Source organism: Anser brachyrhynchus (assembly GCF_964034855.1).
Source record: "Anser brachyrhynchus genome assembly, chromosome: 2".
In the NCBI taxonomy this organism is placed as follows: domain Eukaryota; kingdom Metazoa; phylum Chordata; class Aves; order Anseriformes; family Anatidae; genus Anser; species Anser brachyrhynchus.
This window is the reverse complement of record NC_137695.1, coordinates 29,159,428-29,182,345: the sequence shown is the minus strand read 5'-3', so window position 1 is coordinate 29,182,345 and position 22,918 is coordinate 29,159,428. Positions and strand designations below refer to the sequence as shown.

Sequence of the window (22,918 nt, the reverse complement as noted above, 5' to 3'; positions counted from 1 at the left end):
TATGTCAAAGGAAACTTAAAAAAAAAAAGAAAAGAAACGCTTTACTGAACATGCATGATGTCTTTCCTTAATGATCATAAAATTCTGAATTTTGGATCTTTAGACTACCTGATAGCCCCTTCTCAATTACTGTTCGCAAATACATGCTCTGTATTCCTTATTGCTGTATCACAACTCCTTGTCTGCCACCTCCTTGAATTCCTCTCACACTAAGTGATAGAACTATATGAGTAATGCCCATGAATTTAAACACATGAAAGTCAAGATGTTAAAATTCTCATAACATTTATTCTTCCACAAACTGCATCTCTGCATTATGATTACAGCTAAGTTGTCTATTGAATGTCATTTTATACAGGAAACTAACTTTATTCCCTGATTTTAAACCTACTGCACTCTGTCATTAGCTTATTTTTATGCATTGCCATTAAAATGAAATTACAAACACTAAAATGCTAGCATTAAAACAATTGCACTGAAATTTATGCCACCGAAGGAAAAGGGATGAGACCCAATTCTTGTCTTGGCTGTGTCTGTTCCTCTGTCTCTCCAAGAGGATAATTTTTTGTCAGTGAAACAGAACATCTGCATATGCTAACACCACCTATGTACATTTTGAATTGAGAAAACATGAATGTATGGAGACTACACTGTAACTTTTAGCACGGGAAGTTTTATTCTCCGACATACACATCACAGTAAAGTAAAAAACTAAAAATAAAAATAGAGTGGATGGAAAAGAAACAGCTGGAAAAATGTAAAACTTCTCTTATTGAATTCATAGCAACTAACCCAAGAGCAATAACTGGCAAGTGTACTACCTACAGTTATGTCATATCCTGTGATATGCACCAGACATGTCCTTCAGACACGCTGCAATCAATGTGTCAGGAAAACTGACACCACAGTTGGGGGTGTCCTCTTATTACACAATCTTACCACAAAAGCATTTATCCAAAGTGACAGATTACTGCCTAAAGATTTTTTTATAAAAAGAAATGAGAGTTCTGTCTATGCGGAAGTAAACACACACGCAACTGTACAATTACAAATTCAAAAGATTTTTTTCTCTAACAATCTTTCTTTTTTTTTTTTTAAGGAAAAAAAATAGATCAGTATGTGAAATGAGAACAAATTTAATCAATGGAATTAATTTCCAGGCTGAACTTGAATTTTTTAGACATAAAAGTATGCAAGTATAAGGGTGGATATCGTTAGTATTACATACACGCTGCTTATGTAGTTTTAGGGGTAGTTACAGATTCTTGACTTTGGCCCAGTTATTCGCTCTTTAAATTTTAGAGAGTTTTGGCCAGGTGTCTGCAGAGGAAAAATAGCTTTTGGACAAGTGATGCAGGCCAGGCATATGATACAAACATCACAAAGCAAAGGGTTGCACTGAAAGGAAATCGACCTTCTAGCAATCTCAAAATGTACCAGTAAGACAAGGAGAAGAGTTTCTTAAGCATCCACGATTCTAGGTCCAAATCAGAATCCCCCTATACCTCTTGGCCATGTTATGTTCCACGTGAGCTCTAACAGAGTCGCTCCCAGATGAGTTATCACCCCTCATTCCTTTGGAAAACCTCATGCAGTCATTACTGAACAGGCACCAGGTACTTAAGGTGTTACTATCAAGCGCAAAAATGTAATATAGCCTCACCTTTCTTGTAAGGCTGTTAAAATCCCACATGCTCATCTCAGAACCGTTGTGGAAATGCTCCTTTAAAACCAGTGAAAACTTGACTACAGAAAGAGGAACATACATTTTCCTCCTCATTTCAAATCACCTTTTAAATTAGTTTAGCAATTGGCATATCCATAAGACACACAGAAGTTGTAGCAAACAAGTTAGTATTTCAGAACAGTATTCACAGAAAAATAAAATTATGAAGTTCAAAAGTCTTACACTGAAACCCAAAAAGCAAGTATTGTATGCTATCTACTTAAGGCTCTGCTTACCTCTCAGACCTCTTGCCTCCTTCACTCCCCTATACACTGTAGAAAAGCCTCCTACATTTAAATCCAAACATACTCTAGATTTCAAAGCAATTAGCAAACCAACACTCTAAATATGTTTTAACTTTAAAGTTTCTGCTTTTCAAATTATGAGTGAAGATTACGAGAAAGTTCAAGGCTAGCTGTTCAGTACTGTTGCCAATTCCCTTCTCTCATCCTCACCATCTCTCTGCCTTTTTGGTACAGCAAAAATATATGTGACCCCCTCCCTGCCACACACAGTTTTTTTGTTCAAGATCTTTTATTCTTATGATCTTCTACCCCCATTATGCAATCACATTTATGTACTGAAATAGATAGGACAAAAATACATTTGATGTGATAGCCTAAAGCCCTGAAAATGCAATCTTTAGTTGGAATATTTGCAAAATGTGATTCATCCTGTAGGTCTGTGTAGACCATGACCTGCCCTGTACTTGCTTGCATTTGCTATCCTAAAGTAGGTGAATGTTTCACCACTGAAAGGATCCATGCGGTACTATAAAAAAATTACCCACCATAGTTCAAAGGCTTAATTTTTTTTGAAGCCAGTCAAAATTTTATTAAATGTAAAGCATAAACTTTCCTCACACATTAAGAATGAAGGAACTGTATTACCTTCATGCACTGTTATTCCACAGTTGTCACACTGGATTATTTCATCAGCATCCTCACTGTTATCTCCAAGACAAACGCAACAAATCAAAATATGGTCCATTTTCTGGGAACTCCAATTTTGAGACTTCTCAAGGATCAATGAATCCTAATATTGAAAAATGAAGACAGATTATGACAGGAACTTCAATTTTAAATAAAACAAACAAAAGATGTGCTATTTGCTCAGTTTTGATTAAAAAAAGAATTGAAGAATAAAAGTTTCTTATACTTTTTTTGTTGTCATCAAAACATTAAAACATTTCATCCACAAAATTAAGAGCTGGGAAAAAGGACAGATACAATCTGATCTTGATATACCTAGAGTTCTGTTAGGATCTAAAGGCCAGAGACTGGTCTTATTTTTTTGAATAGAATCATATATTTCACTTTAAACTATGTTCTATAAACAGGAGCATACACAGACCCCTACGAAGCCATTTAAAAAGGAAAAAAAAATGAACCACCAGGACAAAAAGTGACCTTCCACATCCCAATATTCAGAAAAGATGTTTCATTTTGTCAAAAATCAACAGATACAAAAATAAACTTCACACAGATGTGACAAAATTTGAAAACAAACAGCTAAGCCTGCCAAGTCTTCATTTATATAAAATATAAATTACTGACTCAGTTGTTTTACTTTGTTATGTGCAGATGTATATGTCTCTAGTCAAATCCTTATGATATAACAACTTATTTTCTTCTGATTTTATACAGGAGTAAGGATTTGCAGAGCAAGTCCAGTGCTCTGGTTTGGCAACCTTCAGTGTGTACTACACCACTTAAAAAGACAGGGTTTTGACAGGGAATTTCTCTGAGGAAACAGAGCAGTGTTTCACAAGCCAAACAAAGCTGTATGCAAGTTTTCATTCTTTCCATAAACATCACCTAGGTGTTTATTATTTTTAGTGTAAGGTACATAGACTGTATCTTCTGCAGTTTTGTGATTTCTATACATTTTCTTCTTTTCTATACTAAAAGCAACACTGAGCTTCGACTGTCTTCATTGGTGATATGAAGGCATACAGGGAAGTGTGAAACTAGGCACACGGGTGAAGAAAATCACTACAGAATAAAGAAAATCAGTTTCAAAGCAGAGGCTAACAGTTCAGGACTAAATGGCATCCACTTGAGATCTGAGAATATTCCAAAACCATTGCGGTAACTTATATAGGGAAAAAAAAAAAAGCTGGAAAGTTCCTTATCAAACATCTTCCTTTCTCCTCTCTCCTCATTTATGACTGAAAATATAGCACCACTACTGTGCTTGCATAGCCTAAGCAGATAAAAATTACCATGAATGTTAACTGAGGTAGATATTCTTCCTGAAGGATCTTAAATTTACACTGATCTATGTAAATATTATTTTATGATAGTCTCTCAGTCTGATACAGTAAGACTCCAAACAAAATTTTCAATGAATCATTGATGATGTCTCTTTGGTCTCTGTACTTTGGGTTTATCTGGGCAGGTATCTGGGGAGTGTAGAGGTATTTTTGCTTGATTTTAAAGAAAAAGCAGTTAAATATCTTCATGACCTAAAGCTGGTCTCAAGTAGTTCACCTTAAATAAAAGAGGTGGCTTGTTATAATGTTTTTGACATAGGAAAGCTCAAACACATGCTTCTAGCAGTTAAGAAAAGCTTTTGAATCTCCCACTTATTTGCTCTAAAAAAAGCATGGAAAGATGACCTATTAAAAAAAAAATCACACTCATCTAGAGGTAAAAATGAAAGACTACACATTCATTCATGATGTCACGCTTGTTTACAGGAAGGCCAGAACGGTAACGACAAGGTTTTCCCCTACAGAGTTCAGACTTACTGAACATTTCTTCCAAGGTCCTCCTTTTAGGACAAAACTGTGACATACCTGGAGGCAAGCAAGAAACTTGCACATTTCTTTCAAAAAAAATACTGTGGCCCTCCATTCCTCATAATACGCACACCTCACAGATAGGCAACAGTAAAAGGTGCTCCCTAGCTCCAGCAGATAACTGTTCAGTAGCACAGGCTTGTCGGAAGCGTCTCACATGCCCACAGAAACCAGCTTTTTCTGACAATACCTTCAACTTAAACTCGTATTTGGCTTCACTAACAGAAGTTGAAAAGAAATTTGCAACCTCTGCTGTCATAGAAGCCCAAGGTCTGGTAATTAAAACAAATTACTTGGAATGGAATTGCACTGTAAAAACAACACATATGCAAACCTGGGCAATAGAAAAGAACCAACCAGTGATGGAAGGGCATCAGATGTAGAGCTAGGGTTAGGATGCACATCCATGATGCTTTATGTTATGTGAAGACAGTCAACAGGTCAAACACAGAGCAACTGAGTAACACAGGTTTCTACACTGACCTGTAGGGAGCAATCTGTAAGGCATGCTGCCCTGCCCTGCCCCATAGGCTGACCCTACTTGCCTGAAGCACAGGAACCTTCAGGTCGAGGCAGGATCTGCTGCCACCTCCTAAACAGCTCCTGTTCCCTACCCAAGTGAGAGAATGGATTTCGTCTGAATCACTGCATAATCTCCATTTCTGCAGTGGTAACGAAGAAAGCAAGTGTTTCAAGCTATATGCCTATCTACTTACAAATTTAATGGGATCTTTACAATAAATAAATTGTTCCTCACTGGGAACAATTAAAAAAAAAAAAAGAAAAGCATCGTTTCTCTACTAATGATATTTGATTCTAGAAAAGAAAGCTCGTTTCGTCTGCCTGTGCTTCACACAGTAGAAAAGCACCTAGCACTTCATTATAGCACAGGTGAAAATACTGTATATCCACACCTCAAAATATTTTTGCAAAATGTAGGAAAATAAAACAAAAATTGCACACAAAAAATAAAGGGAATTGGTCAGTAAAAAATGGAAATACACATACTAAGGACACGACTACAATGTTCAGAGTTAATTACCTGAACATTCCTTCATGCAGTAATTATGCATTAAGACATCTGTTTTTCTAAGAATTTAGCTTCTGCAGCATAATGAGATTTTGCTAGACTTCTCTGCTACACAGGACTTTTTTTTTCCAAACTTTTTATAAAAAATATATAGTACAGGAATGTGCACTGTTAAAAATACAGTTGAATATTAATCTAAAAATTACAGTACAGAATCCAGTCTCCAGACACTGTTACAAGACTTCTTGCTAGAAGGCCTTTTCACAAACAGTGCTCTGCTTTACATGCACAGATAATTTATCAAGTACAAAATTATAATTTGAACTTCAAATTTTCAAATTTGAACTTCAAGTTTTCAAATTTTGATTTTTATCTTTTGATTAATGTCCTAAATCCAAGGCAAGAATGAATTCTGAGGGCCATGTATATTAAGAAGCTTCCCAAAAAATGCATCCAGACAGCTCTCTGTTTCTATAATAGGCCTAATTTTCCAAGTCAATGGAAATTAAGGACATGTTCATATATCCTTAAGAATCTATTTTTGTATCTCCATTCTGATACGGGAAACAACACTGTAAGGAAACTGCCTATCTCAGAATGATGATTTGAAGTTCTTGTCATTGGTATCCATAAAGCACGATCAGCTCCTGAGCTAGGATATGAAAGATTTTTCCTCCTGCCAAAACCAGCTGTGAAGATGAAACCATTTCACAGGCCAAGTTAGCTGTTAACAATAGGGAAACATTTAGCTTCTGCAGACTGCAAATGACAAATTAAGTGAAAATAGATACATAAATAAATAAAAAGTACTTCATACACAACAAAGTGGCATCTAAAATACATAATAAGCCAAATTTGCAAACATCCCCACCCATACTAATTTAAAAAACAGCAGATGCCTATACACAATGTAAAAAACACCTAGAATTATGGATTTTTTTAAATCAATTATTATTAGTAATTAAAATTGCACAGCTTGCTTGCAATCATATATAAATAAAAAATATTTATAACATAACGGTATCTGGAACAGAGACCACTCATTCTTCAAAATATTCTGTTTAGTTCTCATTAAAATAAAGATGAAATAAAACAGGCAGAACTTTAAATAGTGTCATATCACTATCATTTATCAAATGTTTCATTAACACTGCAATTATTTTCTGAAAATGAGATGTCGATTTTACAGTAATTCTTTTTACTTTGTTCAGGATTTTGCTATTGTAGGACATGAAGTCAACCATCCTGACAACCTAATATCTTAATTTTTCCATAAGCACAACCTCTAAGGCAACTGTAATTGTGCATGGAAAAAAAAAAGTGTCATTATTAGACACAACATATAATTTTCAGATTCTGCAGTTAGAAGATATGTAATAATAATAGTCCTCAAATGCTTCTTAGCACTGTAAGAATTTACTTCACCTGTGTGCATTATAAACAAAACCAACATAGATTATCGTGATTATCCTATTTGATTTTAAATCCAACTGTGCATATTTCTTTGGTTAGAATTCTTCTATCAGTGAACTTAGCACTCAGTCTTTGACATCAGTCACAAAGAAGGGCTAGGATAAAAAAATAACCTATTATTTAGCTATTCTAAGAACATGTGAGAGATGCTTTTAACTTTTATAACATTACAGATGTGGAACATTTAAGCTAACTATCTCACTAATATATGTTGATTTGCACACCAGACCTCCTATATACTTTAGAAGTAGCCCACCCCTCCCCAAAGCCAAGAGAAGTCTGTCTATTGACTTTAGAGGCAATAGATTGGCCAAATGGTCCAAGGAAGCTTATTTAATAAGCAGTGAGTGCCTATTTAGCACAGTTTTGCTGCTTCGTTTATTCTGTTAAAGACAATTCAAGCCAATCAATTCAACTTTTCAAACTAAAAGAATAGCACTGTGGAGTAGTTTCCATTTCTCAACAGATATATTATAGAAAGTTGGTTTCACTACCTCATTACTCTTGCTTTGTGAAAGAGCCAGGCTATCATTTGTCAGTTCCTCATCATCTGCATTATTTCTGTTAAGAACTTTACTCTTCTTCTTCTTGGATCCTCCATCACTAGCTGTGCTGCTGTTATCTTCTTCATTACCTTCCTCATCGTTGTCATCCTCATCACTCCCACTCCCGTCATCTTCATCATCCTCATTATCTCCATCGCTCCCTTCTTTTCGCAATGAATTTTTTCCTTTTTTTTTCTCAGGAGTAGGCCGCCAGTCATTGTCATCTTCACTGTCATAATCGTCCATATCATTTAGTTCTTCCATTGATACAAAATCCAGTAAAGGCCGGTTCCTGCGCAAATTCCATTTTTTGGGTTCACTTGTTTGCTCATCAGCGACAGCATCAGGTTCAGCTGCTTTCTCTTTTTCTTTCTTCTTTTTTGGCTTTTCTTCTTCATCTTCTTGCTCTTTCTTTTCAGTTTTAATTACCTCTTTGTCTGCTGTCGGCACCTCTTCTTCAGTGGAGCTCTTTGGCTGTTGCTCTTCTACTTTCTCTTCTGCCGGTTCCTCCTCCAAGATATTTTCTTCCGATTCAGTACAGGAACCTTCTCCACTGTCCTTTGATGCATCTTCACTCCCATGACCACTTCCTTCAGAATCTGTTGAGCATATGAAAATTTAAAAAACGTTCCGACACAAATGTACCCCCAAAAATAAAATGTGCTGAAGTTGTTAAACAAAAAAATGATGCATATTCCTCCCTCATAAGGTAGTCCACCTATTTTTTCAGTTGGAGTCCAAATACTGCTATTTCAAGTGGCATGTTGAGAATCTGTTAAACATGAGTGCATTTTAAGATGGAAAAAAAAAGATGGTAGAATTTATTAAATGAACATTTAATGTTCCTTCGAACTGCAGCTCATACTAGCAATAAGAAGTAGCACAGAATAATTTCCATATGAAGTCACATCTCAATGAAAGAACGTTTCCAGTTTTAATTTTTGAGGTGTTTTCTAAATCTTAAAAATATTTGAAATAGCTATCCAATAGGAGAGACTTAAAATGAAAAAAAAAATGAAGGAGTTTATATAACAGGTACTACTTAATAATGTGGATAATCCTATACCTTCATTTCTGGTACAGGTTTATTTTCTGGTTTGGGGAATTCTTTTAATTTCAAATATTATTTCACTTATTAATCCCACATAAACTATGACTCATTCAGCACTGAAGCTGCACAACAATGCTTAAATTCTAACCTTATACAATTCAGATGATACTGTTCTGTGTTCAATCACTATCTCCATTAATTAATACTGGCAAATCTGTGCAACAGAAAGGAAGAGGATTCATATGCAGAACCCACAAAAATAAGGCAACCATCTGTACTGTAAAGAACATGTAAAAATTACTGGAAAGGATGCCAAGTCTTAAACTTTTTAAATTTTATCAAGATCATCCATCTTCCATCTTATATGCTACTACTACTTTTCATTTACAGCATTAGTTACAGCATTACACAAAGAAAAACTCAGAGAAGATTTTTAAAAAATTAAGTATAAAGTTGCTTGATCCAGTGGATCAAATGGGCAATAGCTACAGCTTTCAGTTTAAATTTCCAGAGTTATCATCAACTTCCTGAGGTACTGTCAGATGTTATTAAATAGATGCAGAGAAGAAACATGTTGGTACTCAAAAATTTTTAAGTCCTTATTTACCTTACTTACCCCCCCACACCCCAAGTAACTCTGAGTATCACCTTACCAAGAGAGAATTTCTGTGCACATCCACCTCTTTATAAAGCCAAATAAAGAAACGGTGGGGACAACGCACTTTCTAAGTTAATTTTGAAAACATGCTGCACACTTCACACGTGCCATTTATTTTCACCCCACAGTACTCTTGTCTACAACTGAGCAGTAACTCAGTTGTTACATCGATACATCGGTTAATTTGGGGTTTTATGTGTATACCTGTATGTAGAAGTGTTAAGTATATGATGAAGTTATATAATTATCAACAGCAACAACAGAAAATACATCACTGCTGATACTACTGCTGCTCAGAATATTATTGTTATCAGGTGAACGATAGTCCCCTTGCAAGTTGCTAAAACAATTTTTCTGTAAATGTTTTACCTTTTTGAGAGCCAGGAAAAAAAATGAATGCAGTAACAGAAGTTATTGTAGCCTTTTGCTCAAAGACTAATTCAGTGATTCCCCTGCACCTACAAGCCCTAATGGCAGTAATGGAAGCACAAGCATAATTAACATAAGTTTCAAAACAGTAGAACACTCTTTAGGCGTACCTAAGAACTAAAACCAGTATTAACCAGATATGCAATCTAATATATGATTTTTATATTACAATAGCTTTCTTTGGATCAGTAAAGTGTTTATAAGACTTAACAAATACAAGTATGTCATAGTTAGTCTTACTCCAGACATTTGATAAATGCTAAATGGAAGTTTGATGGCAAAATTTATTTTCGTATCTCATTTCACAGTATCTACTTCCAATGTGCCAATACTTACCTCACTGTAAGATCGTATAGAGCTTTGTCATGTTAAAATTAATTTCACCAGATTTTTATACTACCTTATTTAATATACATACGTAAATATTACACATTACATACTTACATATACTCCCCTGGTATAGTTCCAAGACAAATAATATAAGATTTTTGGATGCTTTACTTGTGCAGTTGCATTTCTAAATATGCTTGGATTTCTTGTGAATTTAAGCTTCTACTTCGTTTTGGGGCAGAATCTCAGTCTGGGGATCATTTCCTTTCAAAGAGCACACCAAACTATCTACAATAATTTTTTTACATCAACACTACGGCACTAAGAACACTCTCTAGCTGCCGTATGCCATGCAAACAATATAAAACAGAGAACAAATAAACCCTGGTTCCATTCACTTCTCACCCTCAATTTCTCTTTGCCTTTGCCTGCACATTATGGTTTGTATTTTTCTATCTGTAAGCATGTACGTACCAGAGATACCTATACTACGGGATATCCCTCTTCCATTTGAATGCATCCACTGTGATAGGTACTTCTCTAGAAAGAGCTGTTCTGCGATAACAGCTATTTTTGCAGCAGTTCTTCTGTCAGATGCACTTTCAGTTAGGAAGAAGCTGTAGTATACAATTTTCTCCTTGAAAGAAATTCTTAAAGAACGGCTCTTTCAGATTGGCAACCATATCATGTCATTCCCTATGGGACAGAAGTCAAGCTATTCTCAGTGAAAGATGGGGCCAGATACACCGTCAAACAGTGAAGAATATAGAGTTCCACTGAGAACAAAAATGAGAGAGAGCAGTTGGGAGAGAGGCATCATTTACTTCCGTACAACTTGTAGCTGCTGCTGAGCACAGCAGCAGGGGGCAGTCATATCCAGAAGGGGTAACTCTGTGAGGAATTCTCCTGTACACATTTTGCTCCAGAATTAACGTTAGGAAAAGTATGATGAATGTAAACAAATGTGACACTAAACACCACTCAGCTGCTTTCAAATACATACTAAGCACAAGACTGAGGAAAGCTACTACATTACTGAAGTCACTACAGCTGTTTAAAAAAAAAAAATCCGTCAGGGTTTTTGTAGGGCCATTTAAAAAGCAACTAAACACTGTATCCTACGATTTTTTAACATTCTAAGAAAATTCATGTATATGGAGTTTAAGGGCTAAACTACAGCAGCACATGACTACTCACAGAAGACTGATTCTTCAATGCAGTATTTAGTTTAACAAACAGCTCTGTAAAAAGCCGTTTTATCGATCATTTAAGTGAAGTTTGAAGGATAAGCTAGTTGCAAGACATCAATCACAGACTCAGTTTTGGTCTTGCCTCTTACACTGGCAAAGCCTAACCAATTCCAGATAGCAGAAGAGAAGCAGCTGGCACTATGTGGAGGTATGGCGGGATGCTTCAAAGTACCCTCTTTTGGGGGGCAGTAACAACAACAAATATTGGCTACAGGAGAGGTTAATTCTTTGGGAGGTGAAAGCAGCTCAATTACCATCACCCTGTTCAGCAGCCCCTTAGCCTCTTTCTCCCAGTCAGAAGGCAGACAGCGAATCTTTTACGTGATTATGTGAAATTCCCTGTTTATCTCTGCTAGAAGCCCATGTTACACATCACATAAACCTCCCTCACCCATGTTGCTTGCATCCTGACAGACAGGAAAAGTGCTGGATAAACTGCCTGGCCACAACAGCCGCTGCCCATAAAACTTTCTTTCTTAGAAGTACAGCTCCAAACTCACAGAATCTCCTTTGCACATGGGTAAGAGAAGCCGTATTTCCAATGTATCTGAACTAGAAATTGCAATTAATTTTAAATACCTTAAGGAAATGTTCAAACCAACTAGAAAGCTCTGATTTTAATAACTAGATGTTTAAAAAAAAGGCAAGGAAACTTAGATGATACATGAAAAATATGAATTTTTAAATTGCCAAAGGCAATGTTATGTAAGTGGCAAATTCCTGATCACATTTGTCTATTAGACTAAAGCATCAAGCTCCACTATGCTAAGACTGATTAGCACACAGCTGCATTGAAAGCAAGAATGGAAATGGCTTAATGCTTCTCTTTGAACATAACTTCAAATAAGAGAACCTAAAGTCAGTTAGGTTTATGACACTGGCTTTCTGTACTATTTTGCAGAGCGAGATGATATGGTTACTGAAGTATTTAAACCTTGGTAGGCTACTGGCAATTCAATATTGTAATGCTCGCAATTAAAAAAAATCAGAACTGTTTGAAGGAACATAGTTATCATACAGGATAAAATCAAAACTGATTAAGGTATTTCTGTTCCAAGGAGAGAATTTCATTTCTAAAACAAGACTTGAGAAAAAAAAATATCAAACTAAAGACAAAGACTGGGCAGGCCAGGAAATGAAACTGATTACTCTTGTTTCAGAAAACAAGTATTCAGCTTAACAGAAGAAAAATGACAGAAGAGGAACATAAATGAAAGTTATTTAGTAAGCAGTTTCCTTATTTCTACTCCTCAATTATATCACACTTCAGCAGACATCTACTCAAATATTAAAAGTGCTCAAAACTGTAAGTTCTCAAATTTGCATTGAGTCAGTTAGAATTGCCTCAATTTACAATTACATGTAACATGGATGGAATGGGTTACCCTACCTCCTGAACTCAATTGACATTTCCCAGTTTCAGAGCCTTCAACTGTTTTTAATGTTATCAAACTTCACTCATTTGGGATGAAGTATTACATATCCCATGCCTTCCCTCAGCAAACTCGCAGTCCTAAGTAATCCACACAATTGGATTCCAGTACAACTTATTGTATAGTGAGCTTGAACATGTATTTTTCCCAGAAATGCCCATGAGCTTTGTGTGTTTTAAGAGGGATGTGACAGGTAGGAGACTAAGTCTCTGAGCTACTGTAACAAGTCTCTGCTCAAGAGACACTTGAAACACCCCATCCTCACTGAGCAGAGGTGGCTGGATTGCTAGCAGACCATCCCACCAAGTTGGAGTTAATAAAGCTCAGAATGTTCTCCATGCAGCATAAAAATGCACAAGAGATGGACACACGTGCACAAAAAGGGGACGTGCAAGACAGCAAAGCAGAAATAGCGTGGCTAAGTAGAAGACCACGAGTCCAAGTATGCATCCTGTCTCAACACAGACTGAACAAGCAGAACACCACTGAACAGGTAAGCAATGGCTCTCTAAGGGACAGGCTGTAAAGATAGGACACAAAATGTCACAGCAGGGGAAAACAGAGAAAAACAATGTTATCCCATCATAAAACCCATCCAGCCCAGGCACTGAAAGGAAACCCTGGATGGCTGTTAAATTACTCCTCTGCTGTCAGGAAACATATGGAAGAACAGAAATCTCAGTATTTCCAAAGGGAATGCAAGTTCAAAATGCCAGTCAGTCACCCCAAAGCACCTTCAAGTGGTAAGACACCCATACGGTAACAGATCTCACTCGGGATGAAGATAACCCAAAAGAACATAATGCCCATATTTTTCACCTCCTCAGAGGTGAAAAAGCTATTGGCAATTCCATTCAGAACCATGCACTAAGGTTGCAAAGTCAAGTCTTCAAAAGACTTTTATTATTAAGTAAATTATCAAGTAATTCCACAATGATTAGCACAGCAATATTTCCTCTTACCTTCACTGTCTAGTGAAACATCCCACAAGTTCATTCTCAAAAACAAAACTATTACTTTCTTTATCAATATTTCACTAGTGTTTATCACTATTGCCTTTTGGTGCTCTGCAAACGTGTCTTTACATCAGAATATGCTTTACAGGAAAGCAGCAGTGGAATTTTTATTGCACTAATAGGAAACAAATTACAGAAAGATATTTGCAACTTATTTCCAGATCAAGTCACTGCTTTTTCAAAATACCTAGTGTATGCATTCACACAGATTGTTACGTGCTTTAAACAGAGCTCCTACTGGCCTCAATTACAGTAACAGTATGTGGTATTTGCGCAGGTCAGGTTCCATGCTCAACATTAAAAAAAAAAAAAAAGATAAAAAGTGCCTCTAAAATTTAGGTCTAGGAGATGTGTAGCAGAAATAGTGACAGAATTCAGCTCTTGGAGGCAGAATTTAACTACACTCCTCTTAGCTATGCTAAGAAAGAGGCTCAGCCCTTACATTCATGCATCATTCTTGATCAGAGACCAAGATAACTAAAGTTTCTCTGAAAACTAAATTTCTCTTCATCATTTCAATTTTAGTGTATGAGCTGCCTGAAGTGACTGATTTCAGTGATGAAAGAAGGGGAAAATCCCTGCTTTGGAATCCTATTGGGAATTACCCTACAAATATACACTGGTTTCTGACATCACTGCTGAACTTGGTAAAAAAAAAAAACAACACACAAAAAAATCACAAAGGATGTTCTAGTTAATTCAAAAGCAAAACTGCAAATAACTAGTCTTTATTGTGAATCATATTATTAAAAAACTTCAGTTGAGTTCATTAGAGCACCATCATTTCAAGTCCAACAGCGGTATTCTCTGACTCCAATTGGACGTTGTTTTTCATTGATCTCACTTTAAGACTACATACAGCACTCCTATTAAGAAACAAAATTTTGAAGATGTTTGTAAGTAAAGAAAATATACAGTACCTTAAAATAATGGCAGTACTACTTTACTGCACAGAAACAGTGACAGAGAAGTTGTAAGAATTACTTAATTCAGTAATGCAAAGCCAACAGACCTGAAAACTATTTTCATTAAGTAAATTTACAATAATATAACTGTTCTAAAATCAGTTCCCTTAAACAGATGTTACAATTTTTCTTTAGAGTAGAAAAGTCAATAATTACCTATTGGCATAGCCTAAACCGAAAAGAAAATAAATTAACTACACTGTAAGTAAAGGGCATATCCCCTTCAGAAAGTTTTGCGGTGAAAATGGATGTTGGGTGATTAGAAATATTTTCCGTAATGAAAGAAAACTTTATGAAGGCATCAGGACTCTGAATACAAAAATTCAGAAATGATGATTCCTTCCTGTACTAAACAGCAATCAAAATCGGTGTTCTCAAACCCTTACGGCATCACATATTCCCAGAAATATGAAAGAACAATGAACACACATAAAAGTTTAAATATTCAGGATTTAGTCCTCCTAGACTTGCACATTATCATCTGCTACCACATATCACTTAACATCCTAAAGCTCATACATATGGATGCAACATAATCAGCAGGGAGTAAATAACTTCAGAACTATTTAATTCAGTATTTAAATAGTCTTTGAACCTGTAGCTGTCAAATTTGCTGGTTTTGTTGTTTTTTTTTTTTTTTTAATTTAAAAATTGCTACATATATCTGCATTTGTGAACAAAATAAAGATACATTGCAGAGCTGTGGAATTACCATACTTACAGAATCTTTCCGAGTCATGAGTAGACTTTATAGTCATTTTCAATGTAGAAAGACTTTCTTCTTTCTGTCACAGTTGTTTGTTGTTTTATTTATTTCCCTTAATAAACAAACTGTGCAATGAAATTCTGAATTCAAATAAATACTAAATATTGTACATATACAGACCCTGAGTTGCAACAGGCTGTACAATGAGAGATCTCTACGGTCACTGAAAGAAGAAAACCTGACTGTAATGGAGAATTGCACATTATTCTTTGAAGGCTAAATTCCCCAGCGAGCAAAAGGAAAATCTGTTTTCTATCAGCAACAATCCAGAATTTGTCAAGTAGGGCTGTTTGCGTGTGTACACGCAAATTTTTTTTAAATGTACATACATATTTTTAAGTGATTGATTTTATTTCTCATATAAAGGGACTTGTATTTATATATATGCAAATACATATATACATAAATATGCATATATATAAAATGCCTTTATTTCAGTACTTCTGCCATCCAAATCTGAATGGATTAAGTACAACCAAATTTAAGTTTTTGTTATACAAACTCCATTTAAAATCAGCACAGACATCCTATTTCAAACATACTGCAGCTATCCAAATAAATTGTATGACATAAAAGAATAACTTCTCAGTTTAAGAGGTTATATATTTAATAACTTCATATTAATACCTTCTCCAAACCCTCACAACTTTTTCCTTTCACACTGAAAACCTTTGAATAAAGTATAAAATATCACACTCTGCTGTTTCAAAAATCTTTTCACTAAATCTTACATTTTATTAAATAGAACATTAGTTTTTCCTACAAGTGATAGATCTATGTCCTGAAATGTCAAAACAAAGCTATATGAGATATAAAACCACAAAAGAATAACCAGAAGAAAAACGATTTCTAATTAAAACTTGGGTTTTTCTCATTATACAGTTGTTTCCATGAAGTGTTGTGTTATAAAGAGAACTCCCATTCAACTTCCTCAAAATGCAACTAAGTTGAAACACTCCCAAGGCTAGACACCATTCCCCACGTGTAGGTATACATCCTAAAAGTCAAAGAGGTTATCAACCACAAAAGCGTCCTCCGCATCCAGACAAAGTTGAGTCAGGAAGCTTTATTCATTACTTTTAGATAATGAATGATTGTCTTTAATCAAATAACACGTTGTTCTGGATTACATGTTCATGTCCTGAACTCCATTTCCAACTCTCCTTTCCCCTTAAAACCAGCCTACGCTACAATTCCAAAACAGGGAGGTTTTCTTTAGTAAATAAGGGCCATTTCTTTCTATGGAATTTTTTCATTACAGTGTAACTACTTAAAGAATAAGATAAAAATAACACCTAAAGCAAAATAAAAAGTAAATTAACCCCCAAAACTTTACATAGAATTGTTAAGACAACATCTTTCCCTTAAGTCTCTGCAGCCTGCTTCTGCTAAACCAACCAAGGAGACTATGTCTAAGTTGGGGGGGCGGGGGGGGAAATGCATTAGACTATACCTTAAAACTGGTACAGGTGAAATGATCATTACGCTTTTCTTAAGTTCATTAATAAGGAAGACCTTGACAGATGGTAAGAAGTCTTTACATGGAGATGGGGAACATCTTTGCAAGACACATTCACATGAAAACATAAATCAGTGTCTCCAGTGCAGAAATAAAAAAGTGAAGGTATTTGACAAGCCGTCATAATGCTGACTTACGTCTTATATATACTACATTTCTTCGCTCATTTCCCTGAGCTCATGCCAAAAAACATCCAGTGTAGAACTTATTCACAAGCATGGTCCTGCTCCTTCCCCCCTCATCCCCCCCCAACATACCTGAATTTATTCATTTCATTTTGGCATCTTTTTTACATTTTCAGTTTCTGTGGGAGTTCACTGCAGATATAGGAATCTGCGCGCAAAGAAAAGACTGCAGAACAAAAACACTCAGAGGCAAGCACTTCCTTCTGGTATGAAATGTTTCTGCACATCTATCAGAGTGGATACCCTAAGTTTGTCTATCATAATAAAAACCTGAACAGATCATCATTCTGCTTAAGATGCTCACTCGCTGAGTGGAGTTAACCTTGAGAAATTAGGTGGGTTCTTCAGTCCGGAAGAAATTATTTTCCAGGCCAAATCAAAGCAAAATGGCTTTAAGGCAGTTACTCCAATGCTAAAAGAAGTGAACGGTTTAAAGTTATTTTTAGGTTGAAGAAATGAAAAGCAATACACTTCGCTAAGACAGTCAACACAGAAGATACTCAAATGCTTCTGCCAAAACTTGTCTGTTAACTGAGTTTTCTGTTGAGAAAAAACTATTTGCAACTAAAGTAATGTATGGATGCCTCGTTTAATCAGTTGTTTCCTATCTGCAGCGTATGAATTTCCAGCTATCCACCTAAATCAGTTCAAGCGGCTCCAAGCCCCAACACTTCCCTAGCCCCCTCCCATCTCCCGTATGATGTTAAATGAGCAACCGCACACCAAAACCGAGGAAATTCTGAAGTGAGCAGACGAGCAAACATATTTACCTGAAGCATCTCCAACTTTAAAGTCACTGTCATCAGAGCTATCATAATCTAAAGCCTCCAGCAGCGAAGCCGCCAAAGGCTTCACCTGCCTCCTCTTCGAGCTGCGGTCCACTGCGGGGAAAAAAGCAGAGTGTTGCTGTTAGCTGGCACAACCACACGGCACCGGGCTTACACGGGAGGAGCCGGGGACAGCCCCCCGGCCCCCACACACCACACCACGGGCAGCCGAGGGCTACCCCCGGCCCCCCGCCCGCTCGGCTGCCGGCACCAGGCGCGCAGGGGAGGTCTCCGGCCCCGCGACCCGGCACTCCCAGGAAGGGGCGGCCAGAGACGCCGGGCCCCACTTACTGAAGGCGGCGCCGCTGCCTCGGCCCTTCGGGCGCGGAGCCGCCGAGCCCGGCCCGGCCACAGACAATGGCCTGGCGCCGACCCGGATGCGCACCCGCGTCCGCCCGCCCGCCTCTCTGCCTGCCGCCGGCACGGCGCATGCGCGGCCTAACCGCGTCTGCGCGCAGCGAGGTGAAGCCGAGAGGGGCGGTGGTGCCCGCAGTCTGCCCGGCGGCTGCCAGAGCCTCCTCGGGGTACGGGGAGACCCCGCAGTCAGGCCGTGATGGCGGACGCCATGTTGTCATGTGCATTCCCCCTCAGAACCTCATGGAGGGGGAAAAGGAGCTCAAAAAATAAACATAACTCCCCCCCAAAACACCTTGCTCGGTTCCCTCGTGTGGAGATGAGGCATTGTAAGGCTGCTTTTGTTAAAGACCTGTGCTCAGAGCTGGGTTCCCTCTGGGCTGGGTGCACACGTTGCATTCCCACCCTCATTCCTGCACTCCTGACAACTGAAATAAGGTTTGTAAAGTGCATAGCCTAAGCCGAGAGCCTGTGCTGCATCCACCACTAATGTTTCTCCAGGCCAAAAGTCTTCTTGGTATTACAAATAATGCATAGTACGTTATGGGTCTATTAGTCTTTTTTATTTAAATGCAGCATCGTGATGACTGGTTAGTCCATGATATATTTTTCTGCTTTCAGAAATTTGAAATACTTTAAATAATTTTCATTTTTTTCTGATTTTGAGTACATTGGAAGGACAAAAAATTCCAAAGGAAAATGTTTTTTCTGTGTTCTTTCTGTAACTGAGTTTCCTACTTTTTTTTAAAAACATTACCACATCATTACTTGATGTGCTCACACCTGTTCCCTCCACCCGTTCTTTGGCTACATAGCCTGACTGCACCATGAACACCTTTCCTGTTCCTGTTCTGCTAGCCCTAACCAAATAAACTATCTACCCATGCAGTCTAGTGTTCCGTGCTTCCCTGTTAGGAGTCGCATATGTCTTAGATTTTCACTCCCAGAGTGTTTTTTTCTGTGTGTGTGTGTGTGTGTGTGTTTGTTTTCCTTTAACTGGCATCCCTATCCTACTTTCTCTTCACACACAATTTCAGTCTCAATATGACACATAGGGGGGCTCAGCTCCCTTCATTCACACTCTGCAGCTCCATGCTCACACACGCAGCAGCAAGTTCTGCACAATCCCCTACTTGCCAAGGTGACAAGCCCCTGATCCTGTCACGTACATGGTAACTGGTGGGACAATTCAGAAAGATCGCAGGTGGAGGAATTTTAGATTCTTTTGCACGCAAAAGTAGAATTAGATGATTGACCTGATTGATCAGTTAAAGTCAAAGCTGAGTGTGAGCAGCTGCCGAAGGGAAAATGGGAAGCGGTCAGTCCAAAATTTCCCCTTCCTCCCCCCTTGGATGCATCCTTAAAAATTGGTCTAAATTTGGTTGTGACTTTATGACAAAGGGTAAAAAGAGGCAATATTGTAATCAGGTGTGACCTCAATATAAACTGAACAAGGGGAAAAATGGCTAAAAAAATGAACTTTTGAATTACAATACCATATTGCAACTGATGTTATTTTGCCAGCAGGAAGAAAAATGGGACGAGTTGATGTATGTTAAAGCTTTTATGTCATTCTATCAGGATCTGAGAAGTCAGGCTGAGTGCATATTGTGGGAAGATACTATGCTATGGGCCAGAAAGAAAGGAGGGAAAGGGAACAGTAAAACGCCTAAAATTTATCCAGATCTAGAACAATAAGAGGTTCAGTTATTGGTACCCTTGGCACCACCGCCGTATAATCCAGGGGAGAACTCAAATGTTTCTCCTGCTTCCAAAGCTTCTGCAGGGACATCAGAGGCCTCTCCTGAGGCACGAATTTCTGAGGCTCCTGTGAGGACATCACAGGCCTCTCCTGAGGCCCAGGGTGATTCCAATTTTAGCCCCATAGCACATCACACTCAACAGAAGATGAGGCATGTTATCCAGGCTCCACTAATTCAGGCGGTGGGACCACAGGGAAAACCTGTTTTTGTTCATGTTCCGTTTACAACATCAGATTTGTTAAATTGGAAACAATCCATTGGATCTTACAGGGATAATCCAGCAGCAGTGAACCAGTTGTTAAAGACTATTATGATTACTCGTAACCCCAACTGGGGGGATATGCAAGCTTTATTAAACATCTTTTTTACTGCAGAGGAAAAGACAGTGGTTTTAGAAAAAGCTCAGGAAGAGATGAGGCAAAGGCATCCACGAGGAGAGGCAGTAGAATTAGTACCAATTAAGAAAGATCCTAAGTGGGACCAAATACCAGCAGGGGTCAGCAATTGATAGAACAATATCAACAATTAATCCTTTACGGGATTCAACATGGGATACCAAAACCAAAAAAAAAAAACCTCTCTAAATTATATGAGGTCCACCAGGGCCTGGCTGAGAGCCCGTATGCTTTTTTTGAACGCCTCTGTCAAGCAGACAGAAGGTGGGTGGATCTAGACCCAGAGGATGAGAAAAATAGGAAAGTGCTTCTCGTCCTGTTTATACAGCAGTCGACCCCAGACATTAGGAAGAAGCTGCAGAAGGTAGAGTGGTGTGCAGGAATGTCAGTCTCACAGATGACTGAAATAGCCTATAAGGCTTATGAGAACCGAAAAGCAAAGAGAGAGAGGAAAACGATGGAATTAGAGGCATCATTTTTAGCAGTGGCTATAGCAGGCAGACAGGGAGGTTGTGGGAGAGAGAGAGGTAGAAGTAGAGGTGAAAGAGGGGAATTTGCAGGAAGGCGAGGGTGAGAGCAGGCAAGGGAAGCACAGAAGGCTGCTCGCTTGGGCCCCAGTCAGTGTGCGCTCTGCAGGAAGGAGGGGCACTGGAAGAGGGAATGTCCGCTGAGGGGGAAAAAGCAAGCACGCAGTGAGGAAAGAGAGTGTGCTTTGATTATGCTGGAGGACTCAGACTGCTGAGAACCGGGGGATGAATCTCCAGTTTCCCCAGCAAATCTCCTGGTTCTGCTGAAGCTGGGGGGAGAAATAATTGATTTCCTTCTGGATACCAGAGCAACTCATTTGGTAGTAACAAACTGCAAAGGACCTTTAAGCAAAGTAAAAATCCTGATCGTCAGGGTGACTGGGAAGCAGATTTTGAGACCCTTTTTTACAACCCATGGACTGTGAAATTGAAGGGAAGGTTTCAATGCCCCAATTTTTATATATTCCTGAATGTCCCCTCCTTTTGTTGGGAAGAAATTTGTTGTGCAAACTATATATGCAGGTAACCTCCTATACAAATAAAGGTTAAAATCCCTCCTGAAAACACATGGAAGGCCCAATTTTTTTTATTGACAGAGGCAAAGACAAAGGAAAGCCAGCAAGTCCCTCAAGAGGTGTTGAACGCAGTGGCTTCTTTCATATGGACAGGAAAACAGCCTGGGAGAGCAAAAAATGCACTCCCAGTTTGGACTGAGCTAAAAGCAGGAGCTGTACCCATATGAATACCACAATATCCAATTAACCTTACAGCAAGGAACAGGCTGGAGCTGCTGACAGACAATTTCCTATATTATGGGCTAATCAATGAATGCCAATCTAGTTTCAACACCCCGACACTACCACTAAAAAAAAAAAAAAAAAAAAAGCAGTGAGCATAGGTTTGTGCAAGATTTGTGAGCCATAAACAAAATAACTGAAGACACCCACCCAGTGATGACAAACCCTTATACCCTCCTAACAACACTATCCAAAAGAGACTCTTACTTTACGGTATTGGATCTTAAAGATGCCATCTTCTGTATACCACTGGAGCCTGACAGACTATATTTGCTTTTGATCAAATCTACCAGAATATACCACTAAACTAGTCCAACTAGTGGAAAAACTGAAATGTATAAGGCAGAAAGATGGATGGTGGGAGAGCCCTCAGTGAACAAAAGTTATAACTGGACAGTTATTGAAAAATTTATATGAAGGGACATATTTTGGTGCCGACACCATGGTAGACAGCCTGAAGCACTTTCCAATAGGATCAAAAGTGCAAACTATCTCAAACCAAGTAGTGCGAAGGTGCCCTGTGTGCTGTGCAGACAACTCCAAGATCCAGCCAAAGCCACTGTCAGGGGAGATTAGGAAGGGGATGAAACTTGGGGAGTATTAACAAGTGGACTTTTCTGCATTGCCTAGACAAAGATCGTATCAGTATCTCCTAGTGCTGGAGGACACATTCAGTGGATGGCCAGAGGACTTCCCACACCAAACTAATAAAGCTAAGGAGGTCATAAAGGCTTTACTGCAAGAAGTAATCCCTTGTTTTGGAATATCCTTGTTTTGGACTCTCCTCAGACAATGGACATCATGCTATATCAAAAGTGGTTCAAGGAATATCGAGAGCATTACAGATTAGGTGGGATTTATATACTGCTTGGAGACCATAGTCGAGCGGACAAGTAGAAAGAATGAATCAAACACTGAAAAGGCAGTTAACTAAAATTTGCCACAAAGCTCAACTGAAATGGCCAGAGGCCCTACCAATAGCTTTGCTAAGAGTCAGGATAACCCCCAGAATAGGGAAAAAGTCCATTTGAGACGTTATATGGCAAACCATACCCTGTAAATTAATTGGTAACAGA

General features: G+C 38.1%; 1 protein-coding gene across 11 annotated transcripts in view; it reads right to left on the bottom strand.

The window, feature by feature from the left end:
* The window catches only part of PHF14 (PHD finger protein 14), a 164,243-nt gene extending 145,673 nt beyond the window's left edge, over positions 1-18,570 (bottom strand). For 9 of the 11 annotated variants that reach the window (XR_013946049.1, XM_080578906.1, XM_080578910.1 and 6 more), the window contains exons 1-4: positions 18,298-18,452; positions 17,950-18,060; positions 7,527-8,176; positions 2,617-2,761 (exon numbers count right to left, since the gene is read on the bottom strand). Coding sequence is in view for 10 of the 11 variants with exons in the window: in XM_080578906.1 (XP_080435032.1) it covers positions 2,617-2,761; positions 7,527-8,176; positions 17,950-18,060; position 18,298 (907 nt within the window). In the remaining variant the exon portion in view is untranslated. Of the gene's footprint in view, positions 1-2,616; positions 2,762-7,526; positions 8,177-17,949; positions 18,061-18,297 lie in introns of all 11 variants that reach the window. The other 2 variants (XM_080578913.1, XM_080578907.1) reach the window with 2 other exon arrangements.
* Positions 18,571-22,918: the final 4,348 nt, after the last annotated feature.